The 26,954-nt window shown below is 42.0% G+C and overlaps 1 protein-coding gene across 1 annotated transcript in view; it reads left to right on the top strand.

The window, feature by feature from the left end:
• Positions 1-1,245: 1,245 nt before the first annotated feature.
• The window catches only part of Abraxas2 (abraxas 2, BRISC complex subunit), a 37,644-nt gene continuing 11,935 nt past the window's right edge, over positions 1,246-26,954 (top strand). Inside the window, exons 1-4 of the mRNA XM_057780070.1 lie at positions 1,246-1,344; positions 7,222-7,312; positions 12,957-12,993; positions 15,478-15,544. Of these exons, the coding sequence (XP_057636053.1) occupies positions 1,246-1,344; positions 7,222-7,312; positions 12,957-12,993; positions 15,478-15,544 (294 nt within the window). The remainder of the gene's footprint in view (positions 1,345-7,221; positions 7,313-12,956; positions 12,994-15,477; positions 15,545-26,954) is intronic.

Raw genomic sequence — 26,954 nt, 5'->3', positions numbered from 1 at the left:
GAGGCAGGCCAAGTGTGATTGACACCTTATATTTAAACATTAACATGAGCACGTATTTGACAGGGTAACAGCATCACTTCATTACCTTGACATTCTGAAGAAGTTAATTCTGTTGTGAGGTCTTTGCTGAGTTTAGCTCCTTCCCCAGAGTTTGGCATTGGAAAATAAATGCTAACAATATCAAGTGCCCTTTAGGGGCAAAATTGCCACCAACTGGGACTCTGTTACTGTAATGAAGAGAGAGATGATGGTGTTTGGCTCAGGGTAGCAGGTGTGCTGGTAGTGAATTGTAAGACTGTGTATTTTGAAGATTGCTTTAGCTGATCTGATGTGGGCAACAAGAGCAAAGAATTGTCAAGGTTCACTGCGAGGGTTTTGCCTTGAGCAATTGTCAGAAACAGTTTAATTTGCTGAACTTGAAAGGAGAAGCAGCTTTATAGGGAAACCAGGAGCCACCTTAGAACGCTGGAGATTCAACAAGTTGCAAAAAAATTAGTTCCTTCCCTGAGCTTTTTCCTTCCTCCCTCCCTCCCTCCCTCCCTCCCTCCCTCCCTCCCTCCCTCCCTCCCTCCTTCCCTTCCTTCCTTCCTTCTTGTCTGTCTGTCTTTCTTCCTTTTGGGGGAGAAGGGTGAGTTTCTTTTTTCTAACTTTGATAGTTTAGTTTTCCCAGTTACTTGCTTTTATCTTCTATGACTTTTCCTAAATTTGTAGGTTTTGTTTGTTTGTTGAAACAAGTCTATGTAGCTTTGACTGGCCTCAAATTTGCAACCCTCTTGCCACTACACAGCTCATAGTTGAATTAGTTTTCAATACAGAATTCTATCGTTTTATCAGCTCCACTACTTCTGACCAAAGTCCTCCTGTTATTACAGCAGTCAGGATTACTGTAGACCTCCCTTCCTTTCCACATCTCCTAGACATTAGTCTCAACCAGGCAGGCAGAGTGGTCTGTTCAGAATAAAATTACATCATGCTTTTCCTGTGTCAAATCTCAAACTGTTCAATTGCTTGAATCATCTCCGGTCCTTTCATCCTTCAGTCTCATTTGCAGAATGGACAAACTGGGTTATAACAAGGCTGTACAGACAGGCAGCCGTCTGAGGGACACGTAAACAGAAAGTGCTGGGTCTCTGTGATCTGGCATTCTTAATTTCCCCAGTCCTCGCTTGGAGCAGCTTGGAAGACTCCATTTCCCAGAATACTCAGCACCGGGGCGTCCAGAATACTCTGCGCCCTCCGCGGGGCATGATGGGGGAGGTGGAGATTTCCATCATGGCGGCTTCCATTTCGGGCTACACCTTCAGCGCTGTGTGTTTCCACAGCGCCAACAGCAACGCCGACCACGTAGGTGCCGGGCCCCCTGCCGTGGCCACTGGGGGCCTTCGGCCTCCTCCTCGAGCCGGCGCCTGCGGCCTAGAGGGGACCGCTGGAGGCTTGGCCCTCGGTACCGGGGCCAAGCCGAGAAACTGGTGGCCCAGGCGGCTCCCGCCCCCCTCCAGCTCCTGCTCCCCGCGGGCGCTTCCCTTGGCGCTCTCGGCCTCGGGCGGGTCCGGGCACAGCTGTTGTCAGTCCGGCGGACCTCTAGTGCCCGGCCCCGCCGGTGTCAGGAGTGCCTACCGGTCGCTGAGAGTCGGGTCGGGAAGGAGTAAGAGATCAGGCTTGTAGTCTATAAGAAGAGGAACCAAGTCCTGCCTGCCGGCCTCCCGGGTTGTCTTAGCTGTCACCGTTCATCCTTATCAGTCGTGCGTGTGTTTTTTCACCCTAGTGGAAAATGGAGAATGTGAACTGGCGTCTGCAGAGTCTGTTTGCACTTCCTTGAAGTTGCTTGTTTAGTTCCTCAGCGAACATTCTAATCCACGGAACTAGTCTTCTAGGGAAGTGACAGGCCCACATATGAGAGATGAGAAACGACAGACCTTGGCGTCCATGGGAGCATAGCCTCTCTTTATTTTACACTGACCTCCGATCGGAAGTTCTTTGTGATATAGATGCTTTTGCAGGACATAATTAATTTGTCCACAATTGGGGGATTTTTTTTTAGTGATATTATTGGTGAACGATTCAAATTCATTAAATAAGAGAGTGGGCTTTTGTGGTTGTCATTACAAAACAACGATGGCTGGAGGAGGATTGGATTTGTTTTGATGTCAGCAATCTTCGCTTCCATTAATACGAACTAATTGTGAGAAATGATGCCATTAGCAAATTGAGTGGAATGAATTCCCTCGTCTTTTCAGCTCTGTAGTGTTGATGACAGAGATTACTGATAGGAATATATTCAGCATAGTTTCTTTCTTTTTTTCAGTAACAGCTCTGAACAGTGGTAGTCTTTGGTATTTCAGCCAGCCACTTAGTAACGTAAGTGGTTGTGATCTCCCTAGTATCCACGGACTATAGTTAGGAGTTCAGGGGTGCTACTTTACTCTGCTCTTTTATGGAGTGCCTAGGAATATCTTAGTCTATGTATAAGGCAAGATTATTGTAAGGATAAGAAGCTTCAACAGTATTTCTAGAAACTGCTGTAGTCCTGTTTGCAATTGTTCTTTTTTTTTTTCTGTTTTGAGGTAATGTCACATGGTCAAGGCTGGCCTTGAACTCCTGACCCTATCTCCAACCTCCTAGTGCTGGAATTTTAGGGGTATGCCATTATACCCAGCTTTAGATTACTTGTCATTTAATTGTGATCTTCTTAATATTTATTTCATACCAGGCATAAGGCTAGAAATTTTATATAAAGTACATAGTTAGCATTGTGTTTTATGCAATTATACTAGTTTCTATTAACCTTATCACAGTTATGAGTGTGGAATGCTTAAAAGTATGTCATTTTTAAAGTTGAAGAACCAAGAATTTGTTCTACACATTTGTTTGGTCTACAAAAATTAGTTGAAAACCAAAATTATTCTATAGTGCTAAGGTTAGCAAACAATTAAGAATTTTTTTCCTTTTTTGAGATTTTAATATAAGTACATCATTTCTTTCCTCCAAACCCTCCTATGGTCTTTTTTTTTAAAATTAATCGTTATTACATGCTTATTTTTTATATATGTATGCATATCTATTCCTAAATATAACCTGCTCAGTCTGTATAATGTTACTCATACATGTTTTTTCAAGCTGGCCATTTGTTTTGAATAGCCAATTGGTGTGTTTTTCCCTAGGGAACACTGTTTCACCCCCTCTTATCATTCCTTAGTGACCTGTAGTTCTTTGCGTAGGGCTGAGGCCTTCTGGGCTTCCACCCTCCCACTTGATCTGTCTATTGGTGTCATTTTTGTTCAGCTCATGTTTAGCCAGTCTTGTTTGTGAGTGTAGCTTCTAACTCTCACAGCAAACTCCATGATCCTCCTTTGCTTAGTCTTTTTGCCCGCTTTCCACAATGTTCTGAGCCTTGGGTGTGGGAATAGAGTGGAACTGGGCTCCAGGGTTGATGTAGTTTTCTCTAATGATGTGCGTCTGTTGCAAAGAGGTATTTCCTTCATGGGGTGAGGACTACTTCTCTGTGAGTTAGGGACAGACGTTTAGATTATTGTTAGGGATCATGCTGGTGTAGTTAAGTGGTTGTAGCTTCTCGAAGATCCATGGCTGCACTAGCACTGAGTAGTTGTATGGTACCAGGCATGACTTTCCATTTTTCGTAGATCTTAATTAAGTCCAACTAGAGAGCTGTTGGTTACTGCCAAGGTGTGTGTGTGTGTCACTAATGCACCCACAGGGCTGTTGGGACATTCTGGTCGTTGATGTGTTACAGCTGGGTAGGCCTGTTGGTTGCCTTCCTTTGGAAGCTTGCATGGTGCCTTCTGGTACCATGAAAGCTATTCCTCAGGGCATGGGGGTGGGATTGTTCAGGTCTGTCTCAGCTCAGGGCCTCTGGGCTCAATTTCTTAAGTGTAAAGTGTGTGTCTTCAGCAACAGGAACTTTTTCCACCTCTTGGGGGCGACCAAGGGCAATAGCAATAGACTGCATGTCTTGGAAGTCTGACCAACAACTCAAAAGAGTTTCTTACGCCTGATGTTGGGTTTTTGTTAAGTGGGTTTTTGACTCGTGGAGGAAAGTGGACATTTTCTGAAAAGGACCAGAAAATAAAAGATAATACTTTCTCTCTATTTAAAAAGTTTTGGAACCACATGGTCTGTTTAGCAACTCTTCAATTCTGCTGTTATAAGGGGAAACCAAGTGCAGACCGTGAACAAATGAGGTGACTATGTTCTAATAAGAGCTTATTTATAGCACTGAAACTTGAGTGGCTAATGATTCTAACAGTTTATGGAACATCTGTTTTAATTTTTTTTTTCTTTTTTTTTTTTTGGTTTTTTGAGACAGGGTTTCTCTGTGGTTTTGGAGCCTGTCCTGGAACTAGCTCTTGTAGACCAGGCTGGTCTCGAACTCACAGAGATCCGCCTGTCTCTGCCTCCCGAGTGCATCTGTTTTAATTTTTGCAACCATTTGAACATGTAGAAACCGTTCTTAGCTTGCAGGCCATCTATCAACAGAGTGGGGCCTGTGGTTTGCCTCTTCCTGCTATAATGTAATGCAGTGGTTCTCAACCTTCCTAATGTCACAACCCTTTAATACAGTTCCTCCTATTTGTGGTGACCCCCCAACCATAAAATTATTTTCATTGCTACTTTATAACTATGATTTTCTGCCATTATGAATCATAATGTAAATATCTAATATGCAGGATATCTGATATGAAACCCTTGTGAAAGGGTCATTTGACCTGAAGGGGTCATGACCCACAGGTTGAGAAATGTTGATGTAATAGTGACTTAGATAATCCAGACCAGTGATAAATAAACAGTCCTAGTTAACTTTAGAATGTTAATGTCATGTGAGTTTTTTGTTTGTTTTGGGGTCTCTCTATGTGGCCTTGGCTGTCCTAGAACTCCTTAAGTAGACCAGACTGACCTAGAACTCAGAGAGCCACCTACCTTTGCCTCACCAGTGCTGGAATTAAAAGTGTATGCAGCCATGCCCAGCTTCATATGAGTTTTAGCGTTGTTTCTCATGTTGAAGGACTATTATGGCTAATAGGGAAATACAGAACATAGTTAAATTTGGATTTCAGGTAAATAATTTTATGTAACATTTAAGATATATTAAAAGCTTGTTTACAGCCAGGCATAGTGGTATATACCTTGTAATGAAACTCAGAATTGATAAGACAGGTTTATTAGTGTTTCTCATAGTCCTCCTACATCAACCTCTTCAACATATCCTACTGGCTTGGACCACCATAACCAGTTAGTTGGTGTCTCTCAAGCTAATAGTCATAGACATCTGTTTGAGTATAAGGAGATTCTTCTGTCTTTTTCTCTGCAGTGTGGGTATTGAACCTTGGTATTCTACTACTGAGCCACATGCATCCCCAACCCAAGATTTGTTTTTGTAAATGAAACCTGTACATTAGTTAGAGTTAAATGTAGGTGGAGTTTTTCGTCAGGTCTGTGAACAGCTCTGTTCTGCCAGCACTTCCCAAATAACCACTCAGAGACTTATTATTAGTTATATATAAATGCTCAGCCAGTAACTCAGGCTTATTACTAACCAGCTCATACAACTTAAATTCACCCATTTCTATTAATCTATTTGCTGCCCCGGGGCTCATGACTTTTACCTCCTGCATGGTCTTTTTCCTTTCTGTCTGCCTGGTGTCTCCTCTGACTCTGTTCTCCTCCTTTGTAGCATTTTCTCTACCCCCAAAATTCTGCCTACCCATCAGCCAATCAGCTTTTTATTAACAATGAGAACAATACATATTTACAGTGTACAAAGATTGTTCCACAGTATTTAAAGAATGCCCTGAGTGTTGTATTTGGGAAATTGAGACACTTCTTCATCTCTTTTGGGGTTGCTGGCAGTGCTCTGGGTTGAACTCAGGGCCTCACATCTCCCAGCAAGTTTTCATAGCAGACACTTCCCCAAGTCAAATACAAAAGTGAGGCCCCAAAGCATCTGTCTTGCTCCTTTCACCCATATATGTGCATTTGCAACTGAAAATGATTTTAAATTGGGGAGCTTCTGTGGCTGGTATGGTGGATCAGCATAGAATGGAGGATTATGTAGAACAAGGTCTTGTTGCAGCAAAATTTATGCAATTGGTATTTGGTGAACTCTAAGGTTGGGCATGACATAAGTATAGTAGTCTAACAGTAAACAAGCACAGATGCCTGCTCCTTAGCTTACATTTTAACCAGAGTGGGCATTGCTTATGTCTGTAAATCTATAACATGTAGATAATGAGAAGACAATGAAGGTGGGGTTCAAGGGACAGAGTGCCTGGTAGATGTGATTTCCGATGTTATTCGGGCAAAGCTTCCTAGCTGAGGTGCCATTTGAACAAAGGGAAGGAGTAAGCCTTGGGTTATCCAGGAGAGAGATTACAAGACAATGTAATCTCTCTGCAATTCATCTTCTCTGCAGGAGGGTTATTTTGACTTTTAGGGTATATTCTTACCAGCCATGTTTATACTGAGCATAGCAGCAAGTGCTCAAACTGGTAATTTGCAAAGGAATTCCATGTTGACTGTGTTGATAGATGTTCTCCACAGGTGTAAATAAAGTTCTGCGTTTATTAGATGGGAGCGAGTGTGTTGTGTGAAATCCTGATTTCTCATTCCAACTCTATCCTGTCATTGTTTTTATTTTTTCATCATTAGTGGTATTTTTTAAACCAATTAAGTTATATAAAGTTTCAAGAAAGCAACTGTGGCATATTTTTGCTTCCTGAGAGTGTCTAGCATGCTATGGGACTTACTAGGATAAGTAATGAACTCATCTAAAAACAAGAAATGCTTGTTGGTTTACAATGATATGTCATTTGGGAACATTTTCTTCCATACAATCCAATTAACAGGCGTCCAAGCTTGCTGTGGTTGTGTCGCTGGTTTATAAAACAGCACTTCACATGCTACATGCCTTATTTGGATTATCGCTAAAATTGATATAAAATAGTAGTCCTCATTTCCTTTTAATTTTAGTAAAAATTGGCCGGGCGGTGGTGGTACATGCCTTTAATCCCAGCACTTGGGAGGCAGAGGCAGGCGGATCTCTGTGAGTTCGAGGCCAGCCTGGTCTACAAGAGCTAGTTCCAGGACAGGCTCCAAAACCACAGAGAAACCCTGTCTCAAAAAAACCAAAAAAAAAAAAAAAAAAAAAAAAAAAATTAGTAAAAATTATCTTTAAGTTTAACCAGTTATTTTCTCCTGTTGTTTTAGGAAGGGTTTTTGCTAGGCGAGGTAAGACAAGAGGAGACGTTCAGCATCAGTGACTCACAGATCAGCAATACAGAGTTTCTGCAAGTAATTGGTAAGCTTGTCATTGTCCTTAGAAATATCTTTTTTACATAATTTTTATTTTAATTGTTTGGGCATTTTGCCTGTACCCATGTTTGTGTATTATGTGTGTGGCTGGTGCCCTTGGAAACCTGAAGATGTAGAGGCCAGAGAAAGGCTTCTGTTACCTTGGAATTGGAGTTACAGACAGTTGTGAGCCAGTATGTGGGTCCTGGGAATCAAACCCAGGTCCTCTAGAATCAAGCCTAACTCTGCAGGTAGAGGCAGGAGGTTCAGGAGCCCTTGCTACCTAGCCAGTTGGAAACCAGCCTGGGTAATTTGAGCCCTTATCTCAAGGTTAAATAAGTAAATAAAACATTGAAAGGACACGCAGGGGGCTGGAGAGATGAGTCAACAGTTAAGAGCACTGGCTGCTCTTCCAGCGGACCTGGGTTCAGTTCCCAGCACCCACATGGCAGAGAATATGCACAGAAACTAAAATTAGATCCACTAGGGCTGAAGAGATGGCTCAGAGGTTAAGAGCACTGGCTGCTCTTCCAGAGGTCCTGAGTTCAATTCCCAGCAACCACATGGTGGCTCACAACCATCCGTAAGGAGATGTGGTGCCCTCTTCTGACCTGCAGTGATACATGCTGGCAGAACACTGTATACATAATAAATAAATAAATAAATAAATAAATAAAGAAAGAAAGAAAGAAAGAAAAAGCTTAAAAAACATTAGATCCACTAATTTTATGATTAATGATATAATGTCTTGTGAAACAATAGATAACCCAAGTTCAATCCACAGGACCCACATGGTAGAAGGAGAGAATTGATTTCCACAGATTGTCTTCTGATTTCCATATGCAAGCTGTAGGATACCTATCCCACCCACAAAAATAAACAAATTGAGTAGAGAACTTGTTACTCTTCTAGTGCCTATGTCAAGTGGCTTGCAACTGCCTGCAGCTGCAGCTCCATGGGATCTGATGTCCTCTTCTGGCCTCCACAGGCACCTGTACTCAAGTGTACTTATACACACAGATATACATAAAAACAATTAATTTTTTTGAGACAATTTCTCTGTATAGCTTTGACTATTCTGGAACTCGCTCTGTAGACTAGGCTGGCCTTGGGAGATCTGACTACTCCTGCTTCCTGAACACTGGAATTAAAGGCCTACACCACTATGCCTGACCTTAAGTAAATCTTTTAAATTTTGTTTTTATTTATTTATTTTAGTTTTTATGTGTATGGGTGGCTTTCCTGAAAGTATGTCTGTGAACCACATGTATGCCTAGTGTCCCCAAAGACCAGAAGAGAGTGTTGGATCCCCTAGAACTAAAGTTATAGATGGTTGCAACCTGCCATGTGGGTGCTGGGAATTGAACCCAGGCCCTGGAAAAACGACCATGCTCTTAACTGCCAAGCAAGCACTCCAGTTCCTAAAGTAAATCTTTTTTAAAAAATAGAAATAAGGCCGGGCGATGGTGGCGCACGCCTTTAATCCCAGCACTCGGGAGGCAGAGGCAGGCAGATCTCTGTGAGTTCGAGACCAACCTGGTCTATAGAGCTAGTTCTAGGACTTCTAGGTTCGGCCAGTAGCTTAGGGTTGTTTCTAATGAGCTCTTATAACTTAAGTTAACCCATTTCTATTCATCTACCTGTTGCCACGTGACTTGTGGCTTTTACCTTTTCTCCTGTATGTCTGTTCCCTCTGCATCTGCTGACAACTCTGTCTTTCTTCTTCCCAGCATCCTCTCTGCCCCCCAATCCTGCGTAGCTATTTCTATTAAGCCAATCAGAGTGACACATCTTTACATTGTACAAAGATTATTTTACAACAGTGTTTTATCACTTACAGTGCACAGCTGAAAACATGGGTCTTTTCTAAAGCTATTTCTTACTTAGCGACCAGTCTGACTTTTACTGAATTGGTATGTGACTACTTGATAGTCTGTCCAAGACCACAGTAAACCTAAAACTTGTGGATCAGTCTGTCCCCACTGCTTGTTTCACCCCTAGAGGGGTTTGGCAAAGATAGTTCCACATGCTCTTAAGACGCTTGCTAGACCTACACGGGAGTCCAAAGGATACACTCACCAGTCTCTCTGGGGAAGATTGCTGAGAAAGAGGAAGGAGGGTTTATGGATATAGCCCTTCCCTTTTAATCAGTTTCTTTTTGATAAATAGCATAGTCTTTTCAGGAATACCTTAGACACATCACCAAGTGGCAGTCTTGATAAACTAAATAGAGCAAGGGATGCTTCATTTATTTATATAGCAAATGTGTTAAAGGGCTCTCTCTCTTTTTCTCTTTTTAAATTATGTGTGTGTGTGTGTGTGCGTACAATTGCAGGTGCCTGCATCAACTTCCCCTGGAGCTAGAGGTACAGATAGTTGTGAGTTGTCTGATGTGGGTGCTGGGATCTGAACTAGGGTCCTCTATGAGAGCAGCTCATGCTCTTAACCATTGGGTCTTCTCTCTAGACCCTTTTAATAAAATTGTGTTTGCATGATGGAGGAGATATGCCAAGGCAGAGGTCAACTATATGGAGTCACTTCTCTGCCTCCTTTAGATGGGTTCCAGGGATCATACTTAGATTGTCAGGTTTACATGGTGAAGCACCTTTACCCACTGAACCATCTTGCTAACACTATTGAAGACTTGGTATGATGGAGGCCTAAGGTAGGTAGAGAAATCATGGGAAGGATATGACAAACAGAGAAATACCACACAGCACAAGGAAAAGCTATATAAAAAAAGAAACAAATCCCTGTAAGTGTCTGAGTCAAGGGACAAATTGGTAGAGGAAAACCAGACATCACAAAGGAAGAAACATAGGGTTAGAGGGGAGCACTGAATAAAGGCTGTCTAAAGCGTCAGAGAATCTGCCCTGTTTCTGTGTAACTGAAACACTGGATTCAAAGTGAAGCTGAGTGCAGGATGAGTTGTCACATTGGGACCAAACCATCAACTTAAAGTCTGTTCTAATGGCCTTCAGTACAGAGAGTAGGGGCAAGAGTGAGAGTCGAGGTGGAGTTAGACTTGAGGGAGAACAGGCGATTCATCTGCAAGAGTAAAGACTATAACAGCGTTTGCACAGCTCCTCCTGCAATGCAAAGGCATGTTTTATGTACAGTGCCTCTCATTTCGAAGTTTGGGTTTCATTTTGCTTAACTCTCTAAAATTCTAAAAAACGAGCTGTCGCCGGGCGATGGTGGCGCACGCCTTTAATCCCAGCACTCGGGAGGCAGAGGCAGGCGGATCTCTGTGAGTTCGAGACCAGCCTGGTCTACAGAGCTAGTTCCAGGACAGGCTCCAAAGCCACAGAGAAACCCTGTCTCGAAAAACAAAAAAACAAAAACAAAAACAAAAACAAGCTGTCAGGATGGCTCACTGAGTAAAAAGACTTGCTGTTAAGCCCAACATCTTGAGTTTGAGCCTTGGAATCCACGTGATAGAAGGAGAGAACCAGCTCCTGAAAGTTGTCCTTTGACCTCCACACCTATGTCATGGCACACACAGGTGCACACACAGACACAAATGTATATTAAAATTCTGAGTAGTAGAATTTTACTTCATAAGGTGTCTTTGTATGTAGTTATTTATTATTTGCACCTAGGTTCTCAAAATACATGTAGTAAATAAAGTTTAAATTGATAGATGCAAGGCCAGTGAAATAACTCAGTAGGAAAAGGCACTTCCTACCATAATATCTTGAGATTGAGCCATTGGACCCATGTAGTGATAGGAAATACTAAATTGTTCTCTGACCTCCACACGCATACCATGATGTTAAAACTATCTAAATTCCCAGATGCAGTTAAGTAAGTGCAAAAGTTGCACTTCCAGTATATATTCTAGCTATTTGTTTATTTAAGTATTGGGTATGAAATCCCAGGCCTCCACATATATTAGACAAGCTTTCTGCCATGAACTACATGCCTAGAGCATGTCTGTATGCCGCTGATCCAGTGGTTCTCAACCTGTGGGTGACAACTTGGAATTCAAACAGTCCTTTCATAGGGGTTGCATATCCAATATCCTGCATACCAGATAACTACAATGCGAGTCAGAACAGCAAAATTATGGTTATTAAGTAGCAATGAAAATAATTTTATGGTTGAGGGTCACCACAGATGAACTGTTTTTTTTTTTTTTTTTTCGAGACAGTTTCTCTGTAGCTTTGGAGCTTGTCCTGTCACTCGCTCTGTAGGCCATGCTGACCTTGAACTCACAGATATCTACCTGTCTCTGCTGAGTGCTGGGATTAAAGACGTGCACCACCACCGCCCAGCAAAGAGCTGTCTTTTTTTTTTTTTTTTGGTTTTTTGAGACAGGGTTTCTCTGTGGCTTTGGAGCCTGTCCTGGAACTAGCTCTTGTAGACCAGGCTGGTCTCGAACTCACAGAGATTCACCTGCCTCTGCCTCCCAAGTGCTGGGATTAAAGGCGTGCGCCACCACCGCCCGGCTCAAAGAGCTGTCTTAAAGGGTCATCGCATTAGGAAGGTTGAGAACCACTGCTGTAATCTGACTTGTAGATTAAAAAGGACACTGTTGGACAATTAGCTTGAGGACTCCTTGTTCAGATTTCAGAATTTCCTCCAGGACTTTCAGTAAACAAAATAGTGTTATCTTTAAAGTAAAAGATAAGTTTTCTTTTTCCTAAATCCTAAGTAGTATTTTTGCTAACCATGTTCCAGATCTCAGTGACTAACAGTGTCTAAAATAACTTAAGGTAGTGTAATGTATCATTTTAAGCATCAAAAGAAGGGAATTTTATAGATGAGGCTTTCTTGTTTGCATTGTGTATTGATGCCATAGTGAAGTGAATGAACTCTTCTTTTTGGTGACAGTTCTGCATTTTACATGTGTTGTGGGAGCCTTAACTAGTAAGAATGGCGTGACCTTGAAGGCTTTGGTTTTATTTTAATTGAGGTAAAATTATTGCCTAAAATCCCAAGGCTGTGTCTTTTTTAAACAGCAGGTGATGAGTCACTCTCTAGGAGAATGTGGTAAATAGAATTGAATAGTCAGTTAGTCTCATGCTCTCCTAAAAAACCAGCTTGTGGACCCCTGATGTGGCTGAAGAAATTGTTCATTCTGTTTAATCCCAGCATCTTTTTAGAAGCTGTTAGGATCTATCTTATAAATGACTGTTTCCCTTAATACCAACCAGCTTTGAAAGAGTTAATAGACATTCAGCATTCCAAACACCTGGCCCAAGTGTCAGGCATCATTAGAGGATTATTAATGGTAGGGAAATTGAGGCCCTTCTCTTCCAGAGCTGTCCCCACAGCTTTTATCCAGTTTGATTAAATGCTTCCAGTCAGTGGCTACTTTTTCCTGTGATGCTTTGTTTAAATAGGTAAGATTGAGTAAGTTGTACAATAGCTTCGTGTTCCTGAATAAAAGCTGTCAGATGTGCACTCATCACACAGAGAAGCGGAGGCGGAGCTCTCACTCTCTGGTCTGCTTTGTTCCGAGACTCTGTCTCTTGCCATAGTGGGAAGCAGTCAACTGCCTTCATGGCATATACATGGCACTGTTTACAAGAAGAAAATGGTCTTGGTTATCCTAAATTTGGGCTTTGAAAAAAATCCTGAGCTATTTTATAATTGCCTGTGCCTTACATGATTAACTGATTTTCCCCCCTTTTGTCTGATTACAGAAATTCATAACCATCAGCCCTGCTCAAAACTTTTTAGGTAAGCCACATGTGGTTTTGTAGTTTTGGATCGTCATTGAAAAAGTTGTTTGAAACCAGTAGATTTAGGCCTGTAATTGATTATAAGTATAATTAAGGGTATTCAAAATCTATTTAAAGCTTTTTTTCTGTGTTTTGTTTTGTGTGTGAGTGCGCGCGCATGTATTGTTGTTTGTTGCTTCACAAAAGATCTTGGGGGGGGTGGAAAGGGTAAAAAAAAAAAGATCTTGCCGTGTATCCCAGGCTAGCCTTGCATTCATGATCTTCCTTCTCAAGTGCACTACCACAACTAGTTCCAAAATCATATTTATTGGATAGTAACTGTGTTTGAGGGACTATGCTTGAGTGGGAAAAGGGAAGCAGGGATGTGGCAAATTATTGTATCAGTGGTTTAGATTGAGCTTTCCTCTCCCTCAGCATCCCTGTCAAGAGTTCTTTACTTAGAAAAGAAAGTTAATCAAAGATGACATATAGCTAAAATTATTTAGAGACATCACATATAGATGTAAATTTGATTTTGAGGAAAAAAATGTTCAGTGATCAGCTTTCATTTTAAGGAGCCAGTTAGTGGTAGTGCATGCCTTTAATTCCAGCACTTGAAAGGTAGAGGCAGGTGGATTTCTGTGAGTTCAAGGCTAACCAGGACTACACAGTGAGAGCTTATCTTTCAAACAACAACAAAAACCCATAAGTTTCGTTTTTGTATTTAAGTTAATATTCACCAGTTCTGTAATAGAGACTTTCTGAAGGAAAGAAGCAGGAGAGTGACACCTGTAGGGAAAAGCAGATGCTCCCAGACTAGCACCAGGCCTGTCATTGTGACTGGATGAATGCAGGGACCTGCACATGCCGAGCAAGCCCTCTACCACTGATGTGCATCCCTAGTCATCTGTCTCTTCTTTCTTAACCCATACCCTTCCACCTGAGGACTGGTGTGTGTATTTCAGAAAGCTCCGGGCTCTGCTTCTTCCCCCTTCCCTCCCTAAAGCCAGGCCCGTGTATTCCTTCCAGTGTGCCCACATAAACATTACTCATTGTTATTTGAGACAGGATCTCATTATGTAGCCCTGGCTGACTTAGAACTAACTGTAGACCAAATTGGTTTCAAACTCACAGAGATCCCCCAGCCTCTGCCTCCCAAATACTAGAATTAAAGATATGTGCCACCATGCCCATCTTGTCTTCGGTGTTCTTAATATTCATACACTTCTTTCATCCCTTCTAGTTACTTTGCCTGGTTCTTCCTATTGTTTGTCCCCTTCTGCCTTTACCCTCACCCCTCTACAAGCACCCAGCCTCTCTTGGGGACTTCTGTCACTCCTCACCCTACACACACACCCTTATTCCTCAGTTATTTCAGAGGAATGACATTAAGCATGGTGGCTGTATTCACATGAAGCCACAAAGTAGCCAAGGACCTCAACTCTTTCCATTTCTATTTAACTGAAAGAGCAGCCATGGGTTCATCTGAAAAGATGATGAGGTTTTGGTCCATATATTACCTCTGCCTGGCTGTGGATGTGTTCTGGCCTGACTGTCAGAGCTTCACTGGACATGCTCTGTCTCTCCCTCCTGAGTAATCCCACAAGCATTGCCGGTACAGAACATTCAGAACAGGGACTGACTCCTACTTAGAGCTGAAGGAAATCTTAGAAATCACCTATGTACTCCAAGCTTCTTACTTTGCAAAATGGGAGAAGACCAGGTAGGGTAAGTAGTCTGTCCCAGATCCAAGTGAGAAGTGCAGCTGGGCAGGAGCTGGCATCTCCTGATCTCCAAGTCAGTTCTTTCCCTGTGTCCTGGAAGCCTTCCTGCCTTTGGGATCTGGGTATGTGGTGGAGGAGGATGGCATTTCTAAGACCATAACCAGGGACAAGGACCCTTGTATCAGTACATCTGACTGGTCTCGTTGGTTTGTTTTGGAGGTGAGCACATTGTTTGAAGCTTGCCAGACTTGGCTTCCGGTTCTGTTGTTCTGTTCCCACTAGCTCTGCAGTTTGGACCAGTTGGTTAGCTTTGCTGTCTCTTCCTACAAAAATAGCAGAAAACCTGGTTGAATTGGGATGAACTTATGCTCAGCGCTGTGGCTAGAACATGTAATAAAAAAGCATCCAGTGGAGGGTCTGTTAAACATTCCACAAATGTTCATTTCTCAGAAAATGAGTTGCTGTTATCTTTTTTTCATAAGTAATTGATACGTAGAAACAAAGTAGTGGAGCCATTTGAAGCCACACATTTTGTAATTACTTGATTACTTCCCACACATGAAAGGAATGTCTTTTGAATGTAGCAATTTCTTGAGTAGTATTTGTTACAAAGTGTAGCTTCCTATCAAGAAAGCACTTAAGCTGATTTCTGTTTACGGACCTTTGAGAAGGAGCAGTTGCATCTAGTAGGGTTAGATGATCTGTAGGACCCTGTGGGTATGCCTATGTCACAGTACTATAGCATTTTAATTAATTTTTTTCCTTCTTTAAAACAACAGTTTTTATGATTATGCAAGCAAAGTGAATGAAGAGAGTTTGGACAGAATCCTTAAAGATCGGAGAAAGGTATGTTTTATGTATTGTTTGATCTGTTTTGGAAGTCATACCTTAGCACACAAAAGGAAGAGCAATTAGAGCTCGTGATAACCAGTATGTATCAAGTATTTTCTCTTGGTGCTGGAAATCAGACCCAGGACTTTGGGCACATTAGGCAAGTGCTCTGCCACTGAGCTACACCTCTGACCTTGCAAGTACATTTGGGGTTTTTTTGTTGTTGTTGTTTTGAGACAGGGTCAGGGTTTCTCTATAGCTTTGGTGCCTGTCCTGGAACTAGCTCTTGTAGACCAGGCTGGCATCGAACTCACAGAGATCCACCTGCCTCTGCCTCCCGAGTGCTGGGATTAAAGGCATGCACCACCACTGCCTAGCATTGCAAGTAGATTTTACAGGTAAATTACAGATTTGAAACATTACAGTGTATTGGGAGGGGAGTATTTATAATGTGATCTCATTTAGGAAAATTTGGAAGCTAGAAAATTAGCTTTAAACCAGGCAGTGGTGGCATACACCTTTATGCTAGCTCTCAGGAGGCAGAGGCAAGCAGATCTTTGTGACCTTGAGGCAAGCCTGGTCTGCAGACTGAGTTTCAGGATAGCCAGGACACAGAGAACCCTGTCTCAGAGGGAAAAAAAGAAACTTTAATATAGAAAGTTAACAGTAGTCCAAATGACTCTAGATGGTTCATTCCTTTTAGTTTATAATCTGAAAAGTAATTTTGTAGAATATTTTTAGTTTTAGAAATATTTTAAACTAACAATTTCATACATTTGTAGTGTGTATCTTGATCATGTCTAACTCTAACCTCCCCTATTCCACTTAGACCTCTCCCTAGCATTTGTCCCTTTCATCATGTCCTGTTTTTGTTTGGTTGTTTTGGTTTGGTTTGGTTTTGGTTCTTTGAGACTAGGTTTTCCTGTGTAGTTCTGGCTGTCCTGGAACTCACTCTATAGACCAAGCTGGTCTCTAACTTAGAGATCCACCTGCCTCTGCCTCCCAAGCACTGGGATTCCTCTTTGGTTTTTTAACTCACTGAGTCCAGTTTATTCTGCCTAGATATACATGAGTAATCTACCAGTGTTTCACAGAGCCAAAGAAAAATGACTTCTTCTTCTGCTGCCTTCAGTTGCTATAGCTCCTCAGCTGTTCTTAAGGGACAGCTTAGGGTGAACCCTCATAAAGATATACTGATACTATATTCAAGACAATAATCTTGAAAAATGTAAATTATACTGGGCATGGTTGCATATGCCTATACTCCCAGAACTTGAGAAGCAGAGATTATAGGATCAGGAGTTGAAGGTCATCATTGGCTACATTTTAAATTGAAGGCCAGTCTGGGTTACTTGACACCCTGTCTCAAAACAACAACATCCACACCCCAACCCCCCAAAAATGTAGTGACTAGAGAGATGGCTCAGAGGCCAAGAGTACGTGCTGCTCTTCCATGCGTCCCACAGTCAGTTCCCAGCACCTGTGTTGGGCAACTCACAAGTGCCTGTGGCTTCTGTCCCAGGGTATCTGATGCTCACTTCTGGCCTTCAGTGGCATCTGCACACACAAGGCACACTCAGACATATACATCAGATTTTAAAAAATAAGTGGTGGGGTGAAAATGTGGCTCAGTGAGCATATTTACTCTTGTAGAGGACCTGAGTTCCATTCCCAGCACCTACATGCCAACTACTTAGAGTTTCTATTGGTGTGAGAAAATACCAGGACCAAAATAAGGATATATTTCATCTCACAGCTTGTAGTTCATTATCCAGAGAAATCAGCAACCTAGAGGCAGAAACTGACATAGAGGCCATGGAAGACTGCTGCTTCTTGGCTTACTCTTCATGGCTTACTCAACCTGTTTGTTTTTTGGTTTTGTTGTTGTTGTTGTTGTTTTTTTTTTTGGTTTTTCGAGACAGGGTTTCTCTGTGGTTTTGGAGCCTGTCCTGGAACTAGCTCTTGTAGACCAAGCTGGTCCCGAACTCACAGAGATCCGCCTGCCTCTGCCTCCCAAGTGCTGGCATTAAAGGCGTGCGCCACCACCGCCCGGCGTGTTTTTTGTTTTTTTATAGCACTCAAAACCACCAGCCCAGGGGTAGCACTGAGTTGGGCCCTTTCACATAAATCAAGAAAATGTACACAGGCTTGCCCACAGACCACAAGCTAATCTGGTGGGGGCATTTTCTCAATTGAGGTTCCCCTGTCTAAAATGACTACCTTATTTCAAATTGACATAAAACTGGCCAGCACAGCCAATTTAGTTTCAGGGGATCCAGTGCCATCTTTAGGCCTTCGAGGACAGTTGTATTCATGAGTATATACGTACATGCAGTAATATACTGTACACATAATTTAAAATAAAATAGGGGGCTGGAGAGACAGTGCAGCATTTAGGAGCACTTGCTGCTCTTCTGAAGAACCCAAGTTTAGTTCCTGCACCCATGTCAAGCAGTTCACAATCACTTGGTCCAGGCATCTGATGCCTTCTTCTGGCCTCTGTGAGCACCTACACTTACATAAACACAAATACATTCACATAAATGAAATCTTTAAAACAAAATTTTTTAAGTCTTAAAAAAAAGTAGTTAGTGAAGGGCTGGATAGGTGACTCAATGGGTAAAGGGCTTGGTGTATAAACATGAGAGCCTTGCCGGGCGGCAGTGGCACAAGCCTTTAATCCCAGCACTCAGGAGGCAGGATCAAGCGGATCTCTGTGAGTTCTAGGCTAGCCTGGTCTACAAGAGCTAATTCCAGGACAGGCTCCAAAGCTACAGAGAGACCCTGTCTCAAAAAACAAAACAAAATAATAATAATAATAAAAAAAAAAAACAGGCCGGGAGATGGTGGCGCACGCCTTTAATCCCAGCACTCGGGAGGCAGAGACAGGCGGATCTCTGTGAGTTCGAGACCAGCCTGGTCTACAGAGCTAGTTCCAGGACAGGCTCCAAAGCCACAGAGAAACCCTGTCTTGAAAAACCAAAAAAAAAAAAAAAAAAAAAAAAAAGCAGGGGCTGGAGAGATGGCTCAGAGGTTAAGAGCATTGTCTGATCTTCCAGAGGTCCTGAGTTCAATTCCCAGCAACCACATGGTGGCTCACAACCATCTGTAGAGGGTTCTAGTGCCCTCTTCTGGCCTGCAGTCATACACACAGATAGAATATTGTATACATAATAAATAAATAAATAAATAAATAAATAAATAAATAAATATTTAAAAAAAAAAAACAAAAAGCAAGAGAGCCTGAGTTTAGATCCTCAGTGCCCACATAAAAGCCAGATACAGGTATGCCTCCCACATGCATGCATGTACAAATGCATTTGCACACACAAAGGGATACAATATATTTAAAAACTTTGCAATTTTATTAGTATTTGTGTTTTGGCTTATGTGTGCATGATGTGTATGTCAGGAGTCATGTGGAGGTCAGAAGACAACTTTGTGGAGTCAGTTTTCATGTTCCACCTTTATGTGATATATTAGTTACTTTTGTATGGCTGTCACAGAACACCATGGACAGCCAACTTACAGAAGGGCTTATTTAGGGCTTGTTGTTCCAGAGGTCAAAGTCTGTGATGGCTGGACATCATGGCAGTAGGCAGGCATGGAAGCTGAAACAGCTGAGAATACATTTCAGACTCATACAGGAAACAGATAGGAGTGGGCTTGTGACTTTTGAAACCTCAAAGCCCCCAGTGATACACTTCCTTCAGCAAGACCATATATCCACTAAACCTCCCCAAAGAGCACCAACAACTAGGGACTAAGTGTTCAAATGCATGAGATCTATGGGGGACATCTCATTCAGACCACCACATATGGGTTCTAGGGTTTGGGATTTAAGGCTTGCCCCATGAGCACCTTGCCTACTATGCCATTTCACCAGTCCTCCACACTATTTTTTTATTTTTAAGAAAGGAGGGAAGAAAGAAACAGAAAAGAACAGGCAAGTTGCAAGATGTAAAAGAAAGTCTATTATAGCCAAGACACACATGAAAGGAATTCTACCCCAACCAAAAACACACATTGAAATTAATGAGATGCCATTTTGGCATATCACCCTGGCACAAGAATTAGAAGACAACACTGGCAACATGGTGGGAGTGAGGAGGGAGAGGTTGGTGAATGGAAGTTAATGCTGGAGTTTGGCAGGTAGATTTTGTTTGTTTGCTTTTTGAGACAGGGTGTGCAATAGTCCAAAGCAGGGTTTGAACTTGGTGTGTAGCTAAAGATGACCCTGAACTTCTTTTTTCAACTTTTTATTTATGAGCTTTGAACTTGTAATCCTCCTGTGTCAATCTCGTGCTGGCATGAGCCACAGCACCTCACTTATATCATTCTGAGCTCACCCAGAATTTGGTGCGTGCTAGACAAGCTTTTACCAGCTGAGCTACATAGAAGAGTGTTTATAGTAACAGTTTTAAGTATGCAGCCCTGCCTTTAGAAATGTGACCCAAGGCAGGGCAATGGTGGAGCACACCTTTAATCACAGCACTTGAGAGGCAGAGGCAAGTGGATCTCTTTGTGTTCGAGGCCAGCCGGGTCTGCAAGAGCGAGTTCCACAACAGCTTGGGCTGTTACTCAGAGAAACCCTGTCTTGAAAAAAACAAAAAACCACAACCCCCCCCAAAAAAAACCAAAAAAAAAAAAAAAAGAAGAAGAAAAGAAATGTGACCCAAGAAAAGAATTATACTAACAATACTAACAGCTGAATTATTGAACATGTATTTAAGCCCTTGCCATGTATTGACACACTCCTGCTGTAGCCCGTGAGACAGATCATGCACTTGATACTTTAAGCTACTCAAGTAATTTGTTAAGACTCTAGTGATTAAGCCGGGCGATGGTGGCGCACGCCTTTAATCCCAGCACTCGGGAGGCAGAGGCAGGCAGATCTCTGTGAGTTCGAGACCAGCCTGGTCTACAGAGCTAGTTCCAGGACAGGCTCCAAAACCACAGAGAAACCCTGTCTCGAATAACCAAAAAAAAAAAAAAAAAAAGACTCTAGTGATTAATGATTGAACAAAGGCTTATACCAAAGTCTACTGTCATGATCCTATGTACAAGGAAATTTGTTGTTTCATTCTTTTTTTTTTTTTCTGTATTTTTTGTTTATTCGAGACAGGGTCTCTCTGTAGCTTTGGTGCCTGTCCCGGAACTAGATCTTGTAGACCAGGCTGGCCTCGAACTCCCAGAGATCCGCCTGCCTCTGCCTCCCGAGTGCTGGGATTAAAGGCGTGCGCCACCACCGCCCGGCTTGTTGTTTCATTCTTAAAAGTCACCGGCAGGGAATGATTAGATCAAGTTGATTACATTCATGCATCATACTATGGAACTTGAAGCAGCCATTAAAAAGAATGGGGGAGGAACTGGAGAGATGGCTCAGAAATCAAGAGCACTGGCTACTTTTGTAGAAAACCTGGATTCTATTCCTAGCACACACATAATGGTTCACAACCATTTATAACTTCAGTTCTAGGGAATCCATTGACCTCTGAGCACACCAGATACATACATGATGCACAAACACATATGTAGGCAAAACACCCATATCAAAAATATTTAATAAATATTTTAAGAAAAAAGAATGGGAGGTCTTCAAACAATAACAGGTCTCTAAGTTACATAAGTGAAAACAGTGGGTTTGTTTTTGTATGTTTGTCTTATTACATTTGTTTTTGCGTGGTTGTGTGCATGCACATGACATACATACATGTTGTAGGAGAGAGGCTGCTTGTTTGTCCCAGCCGTCTGGCTAGCTTAGCCCTGCTATAACCACACAGAAATTGTATTAATTAAAACACTGCTTGGTCCATTTGCTCTAGCCTCTTATTGGCAAACTCTCACATCATGATTTAACCCATTTCTATTAATCTCTGTATCGCCACATGGCAGTGGCTTACCAGGAAAGATTCAGCATGTCTGATTCTGGCGGCTCCACGGTGTGTGTGTGTGTGTGTGTGTGTGTGTGTGTGTGTGTCTCTCTCTCTCTCTCTACTTTCTTCCTCCCAGCATTCAGTTCTGTTTTTCCTGCCTACCTAAGTTCTGCCCTATCAAAAGGGCAAGGCGGTTTCTTTATTCATTAACCAATGAAAGCAACACATGAACAGAAGGACCTCCTATACCACATACATATGCATGTACCATGTGTAGGTCAGAGGACAACTTGTGAGAGCAGTTCTCTCGATCATATGCATTCCAGGAATCAAGCTCAGGTCCTCAAATTTGGTGCCTTTTCCTTGTTTTTTGAGTGTAAAGTTAAACTTGAACCTCATACATTCTAGCACCCTCCTACTGAAGTAGTCCCAGGAGAAAGCAGTATTATATGTAGCTTGATAGAGTTTGAGCGAAGAGTTCAAATGCACAGAAAATCATCTTGAAGGAACTTCGTAAAGGCTTTTTAGTTTATTCTTTTTGGGTTCACACCCTCTCAGGAAAGGCACGAAATTAAACCTTTGCCTCAAAAGAGCGTGCTACCTACAATGCACTTACAGTGTTAATATTCTCATATGGGGAAGGGAGAAGGCTCAGTGGATAAAGTGTGTGCCTTGCAAGCATAAGGGTAGGAGTTCAGGTTCCCAGAACCCACATAAAAGGATAGGAGTTCAGGTTCCCAGAACCCACATACAAGCTGGGTATGCTGGGGAGATAGCTTAGCAGTTTAGAGTGCTTGCCTCTTTTGCAGAGGACTAAAGTTTGGTTTCCAGCACCCACAATGATGGTTCTCAATTTGTAGTTCAAGTTCTGGGATCTGATGCTCTCTCTCTCTTCTGGTCTCCATTCGCACTGCACACTTGTAGTACACTTAAATCTTTGCATAGGCAAAATACTCATTAAAAAATAGTAAGGGAGAGGCTGAAGAGATGGCACAGGTTAAGAGCACTGGCTGCTGGCTGCTTTTCCAGAGGTCCTGAGTTCAAGTCCCAGAAACCACGTGGTAGCTCGTAACCATCTATAATGAGATCTAGCGCCCTCTTCTGGCAAGTAGCCGTACATGCGGACAGAATATTGTATACAAAGTAAATAAATAATCTTAAAAAAAAAAAAAAGCAGTTCAAGGCAAGTCTGGTCTACAGAGCAAGCTCCAGGACAGCCAGTACTACATAGAAAAACCATTTCTCAAAAAATAAAAAAATAATAAGGACTGGAAAAATAGCTCCACAATTAAAAGCATTGTTTGGTTGCTCCTCCCAGAGGACCTGGATTTTGTTCCCATGGTAGCTCACAACTGTCTGTAGTTACAGTTCCAGATGACCCAGTGCCCTCTTCTGGCCTCGTTGGTACTGTAACACACATGCTTACACACAGGTACCTGCAGGCAAACACTCAGATACATAGAAAATCTTTAAAAAACAGTAATAAATCTTAACACACACACACACAAAGCATGTTGGGAATGGCAGCTACCTGTAATTCCAATTGGAAAGTAGAGATAAACTCTACAGAGCAAGCTGGCTAGCTAGGCTAGAGTTTCTAGTCCAGTGAAAGACTGCACTTCAATATAGAAAGATACATGGATTCATTTTCAGATAGTCATATATATAAAATCATATATACAATCATATATATGCACGTATGTGCACATTCACTTGTACACATATGCACCCACATATATATGTAAAAATCTCTAGTAGTGTACAATTCTAGTAGAATACATACTGTGCTTGCAAAGTTGTTTTTTTTTTTTTTGGATTTTTCGAGACAGGGTTTCTCCGTAGCTTTTGGTTCCTGTCCTGGAACTAGCTCTTGAAGACCAGGCTGGACTCGAACTCACAGAGATCCGCCTGCCTCTGCCTCCCGAGTGCTGGGATTAAAGGCGTGCGCCACCAGCGCCCGGCTGCTTACAAAGTTTTGTAGGCCTCAGGTTTTAGGTTAAGACAAGCATGTGGGCGAGATTTTGAGTCTTCTAAAATCAGAGCATCCTTTATGAAATAGACAATAACAGACATAACAGCTTTTCGGTAGCATTGTAAGGACCAGGAGAACACTAGAGCAAGTTGGTCAGTGTGCCCAAATGTCAGTGGATACTGAGGCATGAGAGGAAAGTCTGTGAAAACTCAACTATGAAAGGGTACAGACAAGGTTTAGGGAGAGGTCCCTGATTCTTCGTCCTGGCCTAGATGCAACCATCCAAAATGTGCTTTTTAGTGCTGGTGACCTAGTTTCTCAGTGAGCTTCCAAGTAGCCTATCTACTAACCCAAAAATACAGAACTGTAGATATCGCCAGTATGAATTTGGCAACTTCACCTCCGCTTCTTAGAAGGGTGAGAGAAATTTGCTTAAAACTGCCAACAGATGTCAAATCACCTTTTTTTTTTTTTTTTGGTATGGATTTTGAATTAAGGATTGCTTAATACTATAGAGGAAATCGACAAACAGAATAACTAGCAGTTAGCAAGCAGTGGATCTGAGGGGTTAGAGGGAGGAGTCGACACAGGTATGAAATTCTCAAGGAAGTGTTACAAATAGTATATTTTAAGAGAAGAACATGGTAAAACATAACAAACAACAGATCCAATGAAAGATAAAAGTCTTTAATCATCAAATCTGTGTATGGCTGTGTCTCTATGTGTGTCGTGTGCACATGTTTTTTTAATTAAAAAACAAAATATGTTTATTCATCAACAGTGGTATAATGTAGAATTATGACATGAAGTGAAAAACAAACAAATTTCTCGGTGTTTTCAAATTAGTGGCATGTTACTGTTGAGATTTAGGGACAGTAAATCAGTACTCCCAGGTCTTAGAGTTTTCAAAAGTATTGTATTTTAACATACTTCTAAGATTCTTCACACTCAGTAATTTGAATAGCTGGGATTCTTGTGTAGAGATGTTCTTGTGTGTTCAGCGGGCCACATTATGAGACGTATTTTGAAAGTCTAGCTCACCAGCCAGCTTGGCTGTGCTGTAGGCAGCACTAGTAATGCTGACCTTTAAACCCAGGCTGTACAGTGGGCATGTGACAAATGCACTTAATGTGTGCTTTCATAAGTTTGATCTTGTGCACACGCTCGACACCTTGACATGATAATGGACATTCCCACCACCTGCAAATCTCCCTTGATTCCACTTCCCACCCTTCTCCTCGCACCTTCTTTTCCTGTCTGTCAGCCTTTGAACTGCTTATGTCAGGACTTCTTGAATTTTTCCACTCACAAACCCTTTTTTTAAAAAACTGATTTACATGACTTTAGGTGTACAGATCAAGCATTTACTGATAATAGGTCACAAAGAAATTGATTTTAGGCCAGGCGGTGGTGGCACATACCTTTAATCCTAGCATTTGGGAAGCAGAGGCAGGCCTGGTCTACAGAGCGAGATCTAGGACAGGCTCCAAAGCTACACAGAAAAGCTCTGTTTCAACCTCTTCCTCCCCCCCCAAAAAAAAGAAGAGAGAAAAGAAATTGATTTTAAGACGATTCATTGTTGTACATATAATTTTATCATTTATTGACAATGAAGTGAAAGCAAACTTGCTTCCTACTGCGATGATGTTCTTACTTATTTTTTACATAAAGCATTAAACCTTTGCTAGACATTTGATACTGTGGGGCATAGGAATCTTCAATATATTTCAAATTGATCAATACTTAGATTTTATAATCTTTAAGGCTTGCACTTGACTAAGTGCAAAATAGCCTTACATAATATTTCAAATATTGCTGAAAATTCTGTCTTAATCCAAACCAAATTCATTCAATGATTTTTTTTTAAAATTAAGTCCATCGCCGGGCGGTGGTGGCGCACGCCTTTAATCCCAGCACTTGGGAGGCAGAGACAGGCGGATCTCTGTGAGTTCAAGACCAGCCTGGTCTACAGAGCTAGTTCCAGGACAGGCTCCAAAGCCACAGAGAAACCTTGTCTCGAAAAACCAAAAAAAAAAAAAAAAAAATTAAGTCCAAATCAGCAATTATAAAAACAACATTTTAACACAGTTCAATTCAAAGATACACTAATTTGATATTTAGGCACTGAGGGATGATAGCAGAAAATGTTGGTTTTATTTTCCATAATTAAACCATTGTGTTTCTACCAGTACTAAAAGCTTTGTCTGTTCAGATCATGCGAAACGCCAGTCTGCAATCAGAGCTGAGATGCTTCTGGCAGCATCCGCTGACATGGCATGCTGTGCTGCATGTGCAGTGTCTGTGCTGTGCTGTGCTGCATGTGCAGTGCCTGTGCTGTGCTGCATGTGCAGCATCTGTGCAGTGCCGCATTGCAGTGCCTGTGTTGTGCTGTACTGTGCTGCATGTGCAGTGTCTATGCTGTGCTGTGTTGCATGTGCAGTGTCTGTGCAGTGCTGCATGTGCAGTGTCTGTGCTGTGCTGCCTGTGCAGTGCCTGTGCTGTGCTGCATGTGCAGTGCCTGTGCTGTGCTGTGCTGCATGTGCAATGTCTGTGCAGTGCTGTGTGTGCAGTGTCTGCTGTGCTGGGTTGCATGTGCAGTGCCTGTGCTGTGTTGTGCTGCGTGTCAGTGCCTGTGCTCTGCTGTGTTGCATGTGCAGTGCCTGTGCTGGGTTGCATGTGCAGTGCCTGTGCTCTGCTGTGCTGCATGTGCAGTGTCTGTGCTCTGCTATGTTGTGCTGCATGTGCAGTGCCTGTGCTCTGCTGTGCTGCATGTGCAGTGTCTGTGCTGTGTTCAGAAGCCAGGCTGTGGTGAAACCTTGTAGTGTAGCATTGGAGAGTGATGCCACAGACATCTCAGATTCATCATGTGTGTGTGAGAGAGAGAGCCTGCGTGTGCACACACATTGTGTAATAATTTTGTGCCATACCACAGATGTAGAGGTCAGAGGGTAACCTGCTTGAGTCACTTTTTCCCTTCTACCATGTATATCAAACTCAGGTCATCAGCCTTGGTGACAAGCACATTTGCCTATTTGAGTCATCTTTCTAGCTTTATGTATTTGTTTTTTAATTAATTTTTGGCCATTTTACATTCAGAAACTTTTTACTGTTGCCAGTTTTTTTTTTTTTTAACCTCACATTTAGTTATGTTTTTTTAACCTCATATTCAGTTATGTGACCCTATCTGGGGTCATGACACAGTGTAAGAAGCTATGCTGTATGTGACTATAGATTCACTTTCTAGACTTTCATACTAATAAAATCATTTAGCATATACACTTGCATCTGGCTTTTTTTATTGAACATACTTATTATGAGATTTCTCCATGGTGATTTGTTCCTTTTTATTACTGCATATGATTCCAATATACCACAGATTACCCAGTTCATCCATTCATTTGTTCACTGGTGGTTGTTTTTAGTTCTGGACTCATCAATATAAAATTATCATGAACATTTGCTTATGGGTGTTCATTTGGAGGCATTCTGAATTAAATAAACTTTTTCCCCCCAAGACAGGGAATCTCCGTGTAACAATCCTGGCCATCCTCTAAGATCCACCTGCCTCTGCCTCCCA

The sequence above is a fragment of the Chionomys nivalis genome, chromosome 8 (genome assembly GCF_950005125.1).
Source record: "Chionomys nivalis chromosome 8, mChiNiv1.1, whole genome shotgun sequence".
NCBI classification, from domain to species: Eukaryota; Metazoa; Chordata; class Mammalia; order Rodentia; family Cricetidae; genus Chionomys; species Chionomys nivalis.
This window is presented reverse-complemented; position numbering and strand designations above follow the sequence as displayed.